Source organism: Macaca nemestrina, chromosome X, assembly GCF_043159975.1.
Source record: "Macaca nemestrina isolate mMacNem1 chromosome X, mMacNem.hap1, whole genome shotgun sequence".
Lineage (NCBI taxonomy): Eukaryota > Metazoa > Chordata > Mammalia > Primates > Cercopithecidae > Macaca > Macaca nemestrina.
In genome coordinates, this window is record NC_092145.1 from 4,141,175 (window position 1) to 4,154,373 (window position 13,199).

The following is a 13,199-nucleotide window of genomic DNA, read 5'->3' on the forward strand; positions in this document are numbered from 1 at the left end:
AGATGAGCAGGTTCTCTAGGAAACTCCAAGGGGTGAGTTATGGTGGTGTTACTTTTCAAATAGCATGGTGGCATCGAGTAGGTATTTGGCTATATGTATACAATCACCTGTGTACTACTTTCATGTGACACTGGAACAATTATTTTTATAATAATTTTATTTATGTCAATTTTAAGTAGGCTGACATTAGCTCCATGCTAACCAATCTTATCCATAACATCAAGGGTTTTTCAGATTTCTAGTATTTTTTTTTTTCTGAATACAATAAGTAATGACAACCACAGTGCTCAAGTCTCCCTGTAATTCCACCCTGACATTCTCTCCTTTGCCAATCTCCAGCAGAGTCTGGGTACCTAGCATGAACAAACTGGTACTGGACATTGGCCTTGACACCCAGGAACCTCTGAGGGCCTTCAAAGGGACCACAGTGGGGCACAGTGGAAAAGAGACCTGGTCCAGTAGCTCTGCAAGGCCCCGGGAGGCAGCCACCTAACTGCCTCAACCGGCCCTGCTCAGTTCTCTGCTGTGTGGAGGGTTCACAGAGTGGAGCCCACCACCCTTTCCTGAGGTTCATGCGCCCTCTGGTGGTAGGGTTCCCCATCTCTGTGCACTGGGGGCTTCCTTGTTCCCGGGTTAAACAGAAAACAGAGACCCTCTGCCTCGGATTCACCGAAGGGAAGGGATAAATGGTCAACCTAACTTTAAGCTCCAGACCAAGGAATAGATGCCTCCGAGGCTTGGACTCAGGTTGGGCTGGCCAGACAAGGGCCACCACAGGTCACACCAAAAGAAGAGGGAGTGTGGTGTGCAGGAAAGGGGACTTTTTTTTCTATAGAAGGTCACCAATGCAGAGAAAAGCAAATTGATGGCCATATTCAACTAGAGCAATTTACCTTCAATGGATATTTTCAAAGGAAAATAAAAAACATTCCAATTTAAACATTTTAAAATCAAGAGCAGGAAACAACAGGCTGTGCTGAATAAATCCAACACATAATGGAAAATGTACTTCAGTTCCTATATTACAGCCAGTTATAGGAGAGAAGCGGGGGCGGCGGCCAGCAACAGACAGGAGAGTCAGGCTCTTACAGAGAAAGCAACCCGAGAGAGGGTGGGTGAGGGGTTGACCAGAGACAGACACTGCCTAGGCTGACATCCAGGTCCTCACACAGGCATACACACACACACACACACACACACACACACACACACACACACGACAAGCTTCACAGATATTCCTTCTGTTGTTCCTTCATCCTTTTCTCAATGAACAAGCTGTCTTTAGATGAGAAGGCATTATTGCTAAACAGACACTTGCAGACCAATGTGCAAGGGAGTCTCACATAGAAAGCTGTGGTGGGACTCAGAGAAGGGGCCTGTGAATTTAATCTCAGAAGAAAAAGAGGCAGAAAACGGTAATCCAGGCAGAGGGAACAGCGTGAGAAAATACCTGAAAGCATTCCAAGACCTTAACCCTAACTTCTCAAAAAGGAAGTTTTCATCAACTCTAAAAATGAATTCAATGTAATTTTATTAAGAGCAGGAAATCGAGTTGATGGGTGCTGACGAGTTGATGGGTGCAGCACACCAACATGGCACAAGTATGCATATGTAACAAACCTGCACGTTATGCACATGTACCCTAGAACTTAAAGTATAATAATAATAATAATAATAATAATAATAATAAAGAAATAAAAGTAACTTGAAACTTTAACTTTTTTTAATCGCAATTTTAGAAGCACTCAGTAGCTAACTAAATCAAAGAATATTCCCTTGAGCAAAAAAATACCAAAAATTAAGTAATAAAAATATTTTTAAATGAAGTTTTTAAAAGAAAAATGAAAAAGAGCAGGAAATCTAGACCTTCCTCTAATGACAATCCAATAGTCCATCCTCGCTGTCATCAAAAGAAACAAAAAGTTCAACCCCAAAATAAACAGTAATTAGCCTGAGATATTGTAAATGTGGCTCTACAGTCTGAAATTTAATGGCATCTTTTGTCAAAAATAGTCTTATTTCCACTTTAGTCTCATGACTACAATACTATAGTGCTGTCCCTATAGTATTTACTACAATACAGTCATCAAAAATATCTGAAAAAAGTTCTTAGACATTGTGAAATAGTGCATCCATCCACTTCTATAAAAATAGGAGCCACACAAAGATCTAAAAGAATGCTGCCTGCCCAGATCCAGAACAGATAAAGTTAGTGTTAAGGTCTTGGAATGTGAACACATTGTTTGTAGTGCTATCCATTCCTCTCCTGAGATTTTAACTTGCTACTGGAAATTCTTAACCAATGATAATAGTTTTTTTCTCTTTATTTTCAAAATGTTTTCCTTTGCTTTGATTAGACACTGTGCTTTTTTTTTTTTTTTTTTTTTTTTGAGCGGGAGCCGGTAATCATAGTTCATCTAAATGCATCTTTTTCTGAACTTTAAAGATAGAATCCCGTTTTTAATGAACTGAAGTAGCAAAATCACCTTTTTCATTCTTTTAGGAAATAGCTATTGCCAAAGTGAAGGTGTAGATAATGCCTAGTCTTGTTACATAATGGGGATGTGGTTTGCATAATTGTCTTTATAAAATTGAAGTTTCAAGGGATGTCAGCGTTTATGCCACTTTTCCAGTTCCAAAATCACTCCATTCCATTCTAGAAATTTGAAGTATGTAACTTGAAATCCTTAATAAAATTTGTATTTAATTTTATTTAAAAAAAAAAAAAGAAAAGAAAATACCTGAAAGCTTAAGAGAACATAGACATTCGAGACATGGCAAAAAGTTGTGAGAGACTGGACCCCAGGATATCTGGGGAAAAGAAAACTGGAAGAGGGTGGGAGCTGAGCCCTGGAGTCTGTGTCTTGAACCACTGAGCTCCCCATGTGATCCAGAGAAGGTGACTGCCTTGCCCTGGGGAAAACCAAATCCAAGACACAATGTCCATCCCATGATCTGGGCTGGAAATCAGGCACCTGTTGGGGCTGGGCTGATGGTGAGCCAGGCTCCAGGGAGAACACTGCAGATTTCTTGCTGAAATCAAGGCAAAAAATTTCAATGCAGTCATCCCCCTGCTTCTGGTCCCAGTACCATCTTACGCCTGCAAAAGTTACACATTGTCCTGGTTCCAAGACACTGTAAAAACTGAACTCAGTGCAACCTTAGTAATGAAGGTATTGGCAAGGAGCTGGCTGGGTCTCCAAAGACTCCTCCTGTTGTGTAGGGTTCTCTTGAGGCAAAGGGGTTTAGAGCCTTTTCTCCAAGCCCAGTACCCAAAGGGAGGGTGTACACAAAGCACTGCTCCATCATGAATGCATCTCCTTCCTGCTGCAACTTTCAGGGACCAGGACCTAGGCATGTGTCGTGTTGCAGATCCCTCCTGGTGAGTCTTCCCCTGGTTAAGATTTCTTCCTCTAAGCTAGGGAAGAAGTCAAGAAACTACACTAAGTGTAAAAGAAGCCTGGCCAGAAGGATGAATTCAGTTAAAAAGGAATGGTAATGCCAAAGGCACAGGCAACAGAAGCAAAAGTAGATTAATTGAATTACAACAAAATTAAACATTTCTGCATACCAAAGGACACAATCCCCATGGTCACACAGTAAAAAGGCAACCTAGAGAATAAGGAAAATAGTTGCAAATCATATCTGATAAGGGTTTAATATCCAGAATATTTAAAGAACTTCTACAACTTGACACTCCAATTAAAAAATGGCCAAAGAACTTGAATAGACATTTCTCCAAAAAAGATATACAAATGGCCAACAAGCTTGTGAAAATATGCTCAAAATCACCTGTCACTAGAGAAATGAAAATCAAAACTACAATAAGATTCACCTCACACCCATTAGGATAGCTACAAAAACACAGAAACTAAGTGATGGTGAGAATGTAGAGAAATTGGAACCCTTGTGCACTGTTGGTAGGAATGTAAAATGATGTCACTGTTTTGGTGACATACAAAAAAGAAAATCGTTCCTCAAAAAATTTAAAATAGAATTACTATGTGATCCAGCAATTTCATTTCTGAGTATATACCCAAAAAACTGAAAACGGGATCTCAAAGAGCTATTTGTATATGCATGTATACAGGAATATTCACCATAGCCAAATGGTGGAGACAACCCAGATGTTCATCGAGAAACGAATGACTAAGCAAAATGTGGTGATCTATACAATCAAATATTATTTGGCCTTAAAAAGGAAAGAAATTCTGACACATGCTACAACATCGATGAGTCTTAAAGACATTATGCTGAGTAAAATAAGCCGGACACAAAGGACAAATACTGTACGATAGCACTTATACGAGGTCCCCAGAGAAGTTAAATTTATAGAGACAGAAAGTAGAATGGTGGCTTCCAGGGCCTGGGTAGAAGCAATGAGGAATTTTTATTGGGGACAAAGTTTCAGTTTTGCAAGATGAAAAATTCTCAAGATTGTTTTCACAACAATGTGAATATACTTAACACTACCGAACTGTACACTTAAAAGTGATTATGATGGTAAATTTTATGTGTATTTCACCACAAGAAGTACATGCATAAATAAGTGGTGTGCATGTGAACAGGAAGGCCTCTGAGTCTGTACCTAGATTTTCTGGCTCACTAATTAATACTTTTCCTTCAGGCTCCTAATCAGGTTATAATGCCCAGCTGAAAGACATGATACTCCAGGAGACCTTTCCCAACTCCCCCAGCAGAGCCAATGCTTCTGTCAAGGCATGACTGCTGGCAGGGAGAAGCATAGGAGTTTTGGTCAGCTGTGTTTCTTTGCTCATTCATTCATTCATTCACTCATTCATGTGTTCACTTACTCCCCCATTGAATAAATGTTCTCTGAATGCTCCTCAGTGCCAGCTATGTCACTGAGGCTGCAAAGAGACCCATGAGGGAGACTGTCTTGGCCTCGTCCACAGTCAGGAGGGGAAACGAAGTCCACTAAAACTGATCCCACATTACAAAACCAGGACAGAGAGGTTCTTATGCACTGTGGGAGTATAGAGAGGAGATAACTGACAAGTGTGCGAGTCGTTGCAGTCAAGTGGGCCTTCTGAGAGAAGGTGGTGCCTGAGCTAAGCCCTGAAGGACCCGTAAGGTTTAGGCAGACAGGGAAAGGTGGGAGAGTGTATTTTAGACCAGAAGAGTTCTGGATAGGGGTGAAGAAAAGTAGTCTGTCCTTCATATCCTTGCGTTTCACATTTGCAGGTTCAACCAGCGGTGGATTAAAAACATTCAGGAAAAAAAATAACAGATCAAAATAATACAAAGAAAAGATACAATATAACAGCTATTTACATATCACTGACATTGTATTAGGTATTACAAATAATCGAGAGATGACTTAAAGTATGGGAGGATATGCATAGGTTATATTCAAATACTACGTCATTTTGTATCAGGGACTTGAACATCCACAAATTTAGGTATCCATGGGGACTCCTGAAAGCAATCCCTCATGAATACTGAAGGACAACCATATAGGGAAAAGAGAGGGATTAATGGAAGGAGGGAGAGAATGTGAATAGCAGAGTTGAGCAATAACCACAGACAGTTCAAAGGAATTTGTTAACTCGTAGGTGCCTCTAATACAGATATTCACTTGAAGAGTCTCCCCACCAACAGCAGTTTTCAGGCCTCTTCGGAAATGCTCTTCATAGGGGAGGGATGGCCAGAGCTGCCAGCTACCTCTGTCTCCAGGTGGACAAACGCTAGTTGCCTTGCTCCTCACTCCCTGCCCTGAAATGGACCAGAAGCCGGGTCTATCTCCTTGGTCCGCAGAAGATTGCAGAGACCCCATCCTGGCTAGCAGACAGATCAATCTACAGAGCAGGAGCTAGAGTATCTGATGGGGAGGAATAGCCCTGAGTCTGCACCCTTCTACCCCCTCCCAACAACACTATCACATCCCTTGGCCTGTCTTGGGAGACAGACACTGGGTACCTGGTCTAAATGTCTATCGTAGGTGCTTAAAAGCACATGTATGTGCAGGGAAAAGGGAGTATTCAGAACACATGTTAGAAAAAGTGGCAGCCAGAACCAAGGCAGAAGTGACTATATGCAAAAGAGCCAGAGGGGGGCAGTACTGCAGCAAGGTGTATGTCATTTTGCAAATGGCCTTCTTCAGAGCAGATCATTGCCCAGGCTCCCAGTCCCAGGACAGACCCCTCGGAGACAGCTGCTCCCTTCTCCCTTCCTCAGACTTAGACAGGCTGAAACTCTCGGAAGCCCAGCCAACACAGTCTGTACTCTCCACAAAATGGGCTAAACTTGGAGGTGGAATCTTGGATGTTTAAGCCAAAAACCAGGGGTCAGAGAGGCTTTTGGGAGAATTCAGGGAACATGAGGGTAATGCATGTAAATCTGGAGATCTAAATAGCTCCTCTAGCTCCTGGGATCAAGGCCAAGGCTGGAGAAGCAGTTGGGCCCCAGGTCTTATGGCTTGTCAGCAGCAGCCAGCTCGGGGCTGCTCATCCCATCAGACAGGTAGTCATCTTCATTGTTCTGTTTCATCTTGGTTTCCAGAATCGTGATGCGCTGCTTGAGCTTCTGCTGGGCCCCTGTGTAGTCAGCCAGCAGGCGGCCAAAGCGAGTGTATAAGGTTTCCATGTTGATCTCCAGCTGCCCTAGCTTCTCCTGCACGTCCACCTCCATGCTGGTTGCCACTTCATTCTCATCCAGCAGCCCCTCCTTCATGAGGATCTCCCGACCCCTCTCTTCTAGGACTTTCTTGGCATCAGGGTATTCAGTCACTGCTTCCATAAGATCATCCTTGGACAAGCAGAAGAGGTCTGAGTAGCCCAGGCTGCGGATATTAGCCGTGCGTCGATTGCCCATTTTACTTCCCTTAATGTTAAGGATACTGATCTCACCAAAGCAGCTTCCAGCCGAGAGCAGGGCATACTGAGTCACCCCATCATCAGCCACCACTGCCAGCCTGCCCTCCTTAATGATGTACATCTCCTTGCCGATGTCCCCTTTGCGACAAATGTAATCCCCAGGACTGAAGACTTGAGGACGGAGTTTCAATACCAGCTCTACCAGCAGGCCAGCCTCACAATCATGGAAGATGCGCACTTTCTTAAGTGTGGACAAGTGGACATTGATGGCTATCTCAGCCCTGAGCTTGGCTGGCAGATTCTTGAGAACTTCTCGCTCATCCACTGTCTTCTTATTGGTCCACAAGTAGTCAAACCACCTAATGACCTTGGCTTCCATCTCCTTGCTGACCTTTTGGAACTGCATGTAGTGTTTCACGGCATCGATCTTAGCCTGGAACTCTGCCCGGGTGGCATTCATGTTGGAGATCATGGAGCCCACATTTCCCACAATGGTGGCAAAGATGAGGACGCCAATCAGGAAGTCAAAGATGACAAATAGGTACTCCTCATCCTTTACAGGGGGTGGTGTCTCCCCAATGGTAGTGAGGGTCAGTGTGGACCAGTAAAGGCAATAGATGTATTCCCTAGCCAGGTAGCCATACTCAGGGTCAGTGATATTTGGGTAAACCCAGGTGTCAACCCCAAAGCCTATGGATTTGGAGATGGCATAATAGATGCAGGCATTCCAGTGGATGATGACCAAGATGTAGAGGACAAGGTTGCTGATGCGGAAGATGTTAGGGTAGCTGGTGCGTGTCTCTGTCCGGTCAAAGAACTCAAACATGCGGGCAAAGTGCAGCAGGCGGTTGAAGCGCACCTCAGGGCTGTGGATGCCCACAGCAAAATAGATCAGGTCAGTGGGGATGATGGAAGCCACATCTAGCTTGAACTGCAGGGTGTGGATGTAGTTGTCTCGTAGTTTCTTGGTATCTTTGACCAGCAGCCCCTGCTCCAGGAAACCTAGTAGAGATGCAAGCCAGCATGTCACCTCTGCCCTCAGGATGTGTGTGTGTGTATATATATATATATCTCCTTCCCTATAGGCTAATATCTCTAGGCAAGGAAAATACCGGTCACTGAAACTTCCTTCCCAAGGAGGGATATAGCTCACATACCAGGGCTGGCCAGAAGGACTCTAAGAGAACACCCCCAGATTGAAACCTCTCTATGCATGTGGGACCATGAGGTTCAAAGAGGGGCACTCACCTACCAGAGTCCCACCCAAGTAATTTAGTCCTACACCATGTCCAGTGGGTTTCCTAAAGATTTGGACTCAGGTCTTCGGATTTACCTGCATCCCAGTTGCTCACTGACCTGTGCGCAATCGGATGAAGATGTCTGCGATATAGACCACATCTGAGACATAGTCCAGCACCAGCCACACCAGGTAGTAGTCTTTCTGTAGGTCACTGAAGCAGGCTCTGCAGGAGGACAGGGCTAAGCTTCACCCTCAAAGCCAGCCAAAGGTCCCAAAATGAGTGTTCACTGTGTGCAGGGCTTGGGATGGCTACCAGGGGCATCATTTAGTCACAGTCAGCCTGACGCCAAGAGACACTTATCTACAAGTAACTTCTGCCCCACCCCTCCTCATGACATAACATCACTACATAGACAGCACCACTGACCATTAATTTTCTGTCTCACCCTCTGAACTGTGAGGTCCAGGAAGGCAGGCACCCCTCTTAGTCATTACGGCATGCCCCATGCCTGACCTAGGGCAACAGGATTTGAGTGCTCAAAGGCTGTGAGTTGAATGAATGAACAAGTCATTGGAAGAACAAACTACAGAACACAACTGAACCGTCTCCATGCTCATCTCTTCAACATACATCTTATTCAGCACCCAACAAACAGCACTAGCCAATACATGTGAGAGAGAGGGTAGTAGTGGGAATGGAGAAAGGTTGGAAGTTGCAGGAACGTTTTAAAAGGAAGTGGCAGGATTTGGCAACTGAGTTGGGAGAGGGTTGGGGAGAGAGCAGAGTCAAGGACAGAGCCCAGGATGATTGTCCAGTGAGTGTACTAGTCAAAGGGGAGAGCCATTAATTCTGCCTACTTGGTCACATTTAAACTGAAACTCCAGCCCCCTGCCCTTCCCACTGAGTCTGCAGAGCTGGCCCATGCCAGTGATGGCTCATTCACAGCCTCCAGCCACACTAGGCCATCCCGAGACAGGGTTTTCATACTTGCTGTTTCTTCTGGCCAGAATGCTCCCTCCACCATCCTCAGGTATCTAATTAGCTGTCTCCTTCCCACCAGCTAAGGCATCACCTCCTCAGAGAGCATGATCCCAACTGCCCTTTCTCTAGCAGCCCTCTGCCACCAGTCCCTGGCATCATCCTGGTCATTTGTTTCATTTCAGGTTTACAGTCATTGTCTGCCACTAGCCTGGGAGTTCCAGGAGAGCAGAGACCATGGTGGTTGTGCTCACCACGTTATCCCCAGCACTGAGCACACATGAGGTGCTCAGTCAAATCCTTGCTGAATGAATGACTGGGATTGGGACGGAGTAGGTTGGGGAATGCTGCCAAGGAAAGCTACAGGTAGATAGCGGCTTTTGAACTGAGCCTGCAAGGAGAAGAATCTCCATAGGTGGAAAACGGAAGGGAAAGGGAATTTTCTGTAGAGGAAACAGCGTGTTCTGATCCAAGAGTGGTGAATGCTGGGGCTAGGGTGTGTCCAGAAAGTGTAGCAAGAGAAAAAGGTCAGGTTCAGAGGAGTTTGAAGGCCATGCTTAGGACTTGAACTTCATCCCGTGGACAATGGGGAGCCACTTAAGGGTTTGTGAGGAGGGAATGGCATCACCAAATCCTAGTTTTCTGTCAAGCATGTTTGTTGCAAAAGTGGAAGATGCACGCTAGGTGTGTGGCGCCACTGTAGTTGTCCCAGACACAGGACAGACAAGAAATCTTCATGGCATATTAAATGAAGAGAGGGTTGGGGCTAACAGAGAAGTTGGAGGTGCCATTGGTATCCAGGGACTGCTGCGCTATCAATCCCAGGGTCTGAAGACTGGGTTGCTTTGGCCACCCCTCCTGGGCCCCACCCTGCTCACCTGGCCACCAGCAGGCACCAGTTGTAAAGGACAGGCATGGCAATGACAAACAGCCAGCAGTAGTACCAATCCCCAGCTGGGTCCAAGACAAATAATTCAAATTTCTTCCTGAGAAGACAGACAAAGGCAAAGCTTGGGGATCAGGTCCCCCAGTGTGATAGCACCCCAGCTCCCAGAAACCAGAGGTGCCTGAGAAAGCACTGCCAAAGGGGATATGTGGGGTGAAAGATAGGTTGGCTGAGGGCCCCATTTTTCAGAGACCTACAACCTGGTACTGGGCATCTGAGTGGAACTCAGATGGGCAGGGGCACCCATCTTCCCATTCTGAACCTAGATAGGTCCATTGATTCCCATGCACCTTACAGGCCCCTTGCCCAGAGGGCAGAGCTTTCAGTAGCGGTGGGACTCAGGGCCTGGGAAGGGATTTCCACAGGATGGTAATTGGGGCTTACGCCTATTCCCACATCCCTCCCTAAAGACAGGTGCTCCAGGTGAGTGAGCACCACAAGCTTCCTGCTCACCTCACCCTCCCTTTTCAGTCATTGGCCTCCAGCCTCCAAATCACTTTCCCAGATGTTGTGTCCTGCTTTGGCAAGGGATGTTGTGTCCTGCTTTCCCTCTACTGGTCAGAGGTGGGGAATGTCAGCTTGGCCAGACATCTGCAGTTGTCTTCTCATTCCTCAAAGGACAGATCCCCCAGCTCTGCCTTCTCTGCCCTCCCCACGCTATCCTGTTCCATCATCCAGCCCTTCTCCTCCAGCCCTCTACATGATCTCTTCAAAGACCCATTTCCTCGCCCACAGTGGAGCTGAGATTGTCATCCCCTCCAGGGCAATCCCTGAATGCACCATCTCAGTATTTCCTGGCCACTGGAACTGGGCTGTACATTCACGTGCAGCAAGAGGACATCTGGCAAGAGGCAACTAAGGCAAGAAAAGACACCAGAGGTTCTCATGGCAAGTAGGCCACTGGCTGTTGGGGGAACAATGGAAATATTCTGGAGTTGAAAACATTGCAAGTCACCCTTGCCCACCGCTCTCCTTACTACAGCGGGTTTGTCATAGCCCCTGGCAGTAGCATAGAAACCCCAGTGAGCTCTTCCATTGCATGCTTGGAGCCCATTTGAGCCCCACAGGCTGAACAACTGTACTTGGTGCCTTTGTCCTTGCCATCCTTGTCGCCTTTGCCATCCCCCTGCTGTGTGGTCACAGTCTGGAGTTCAGGCCCACGAAAACGCTCGAGGAATGAGTCAGGCCTAGGTTCCTCCTCTCGGAAATTCTTGTTGGCCCACTCTCTGATGATCCCCACCAGGCGAACTATCCTAGAGGTGAGAGAAAAGGAGCATGAGCCAGAGCCAAGACTCATGCTGTTCAGAGAGCACCTGTCCCCACGAGCTCACTGTCTGCTGAGGAAGATGAAAGAAGGACAGTGAAACCTACAAACAGGCCATACCATGATTTCCCGTGTGCTAAAAGCTGGGGTAGAGGCCAGCACTTAGGGCCGGGGGCTGGGGCTCAGGCGTGACCCTGAATGCAGTCCAGGGGAAGACAGCTGTCCTGGGAAGACTTCCTATAGGAAGTGCCATCTCAGTTGATGGTGAGAAGAGCAAAGAGGAGGTCTTCAGGACAAGATGGAGGTTGTGTTAAGGCAGGAACTGTCAGGAGTAAAGCTTGCCCCGTGCTTCCTGCTTTCCCTATGGAGCCTCTGACTCTGGGATAGAGAGGCCTTGGGTCCTCTACCTAGGCCTCTCTACTGGGAAGGGTATCACTCTGATGTTGAGACAGCCAAATGTGAAGGGAGGCCTCTTCTGGCCCCTCTGAGCTTGCCTGCCTTGGGGTTTGCCCAAGCCTCATGAGGAAATAATTACGTTTGGCTACCACCGACAGTGCTCCCTGGAGGTCTTGGTGGACAGGACTAGTGGGACCGGGAAGAGGAGGGCAGTGGTCGCCACCCTGACAGGCCCCATGAGTAGGAAGGGGAAGCAGCAGGGTAGTGGTGGGACCCACCTGCGGAAGCCACCCCTTCCCCGCTGTGGGGCATCCACATCTGCCAGCCTCTGCAGTTCTGAAGAGGTGTCATCGTCAGCTGCAGAGTGTGGCCTGCGGAAAAAAGAGCAGGGTTGACCCAGGGTTATCAGGGCATGACTTGTCTCCCCTCCTGGGTCATGCTTAGAAATCCCATGTTCTTTTTAGAGGCTGTCCTGGAGACAAAGATTGCTTGCTCTGTGACAATGAGGCAGAGCTGGGAAGAAGTAGCAGCCTCTCTACCCTCCCTGATACCATGCAGACTCACCTGCTGCTTGTCCTGTGGTCATCTTTGCCATTGGCCTTGATGGCAGGGGGTGCATGATGGTTGTGATTATTGACTGGAGAGCTCTTCACGCCATTGGCTTTTTCAGTCATCCTCCATGTACAACCAGAGCGCTTATCTGCCAGGAAGAGGGCCAAGAAGAAGGTCACAGAGGACCCTGACACCCACAGAGAGTGGGAGAGTGGCAAGCAAACAGAATGGATTAGAACCCAGGCCCACCTCGCCAACCTCAGCACCCTCAGGCACTGCTATGACAGTCAGGGAAGTAGGATACAGCATTCCCTAAGTGCCAGGCACCAGGGGCCAAGAAAATGAGGGTACTCCCCCAACCCTAATATGTAATTGCAAATGGAAACAGTGCTAAACTACAAAAAGTGTTTGCTTTTCTATTTTACCCCAGTATTTTTTTTTTTTTACATACAAACTATCAAAGCTAAAACAAAACATAACAAACAAAAACTATTTAAGCCATCTTCCTGTGCGTTCACTTTGCAGATATCTGGCACATATGTAAGCTGCCAAGCAGCTCCAAGGCAGTCACTGCCCCAAAGCCCTGACCCAAGGGAGGAAGTGCATATCCCTGACCCAGAATAGCTTCCCTCTTCCCTAAGGAGCATAAGCTCTGAGGTGGTCTCCAGTGAGGAGAACCAGAAAGCTGGGTGGCTTGGGGAGGTGTGGGGTAGAGAGCAGCTGCTCTGGGCCAGGGAGACATACCTCCTCCCTTGGGCCAGGGCTCTGGGGCAGTGGCTGCCTTGGAACTGCTCGGCAGCTTAAGTGTGTGCCAGATATCTGCAAAGCGAAGGCACAGGGAGATGGCTTAAACAGTTTTTGTTCATTTTGTTTTGTTTTAGCTTTGATAGTTTGATAGTGAGGGCTCTCTCCTCTGCGCAGAGCAGGAGAGGGACAAGGGCAGCATTCTTTGCCAGAAAAATCCCTCTGGCTGCTCTGTGGAGCCT

At 46.9% G+C, this 13,199-nt stretch overlaps 1 protein-coding gene across 1 annotated transcript; it reads right to left on the minus strand.

Moving 5' to 3' along the window:
- Nucleotides 1-6,257: 6,257 nt before the first annotated feature.
- LOC105495884 (cyclic nucleotide gated channel subunit alpha 2) lies at nucleotides 6,258-12,393 on the minus strand. The gene is made up of 6 exons (XM_011765776.2): nucleotides 12,226-12,393; nucleotides 11,940-12,032; nucleotides 11,084-11,254; nucleotides 9,934-10,041; nucleotides 8,193-8,299; nucleotides 6,258-7,838 (listed from the first exon to the last, which is right to left on the minus strand). Exons 1-6 carry the CDS (start codon nucleotides 12,333-12,335, stop codon nucleotides 6,433-6,435), a joined length of 1,995 nt encoding a protein of 664 aa, XP_011764078.1. The 5' UTR covers nucleotides 12,336-12,393; the 3' UTR covers nucleotides 6,258-6,432.
- Nucleotides 12,394-13,199: the final 806 nt, after the last annotated feature.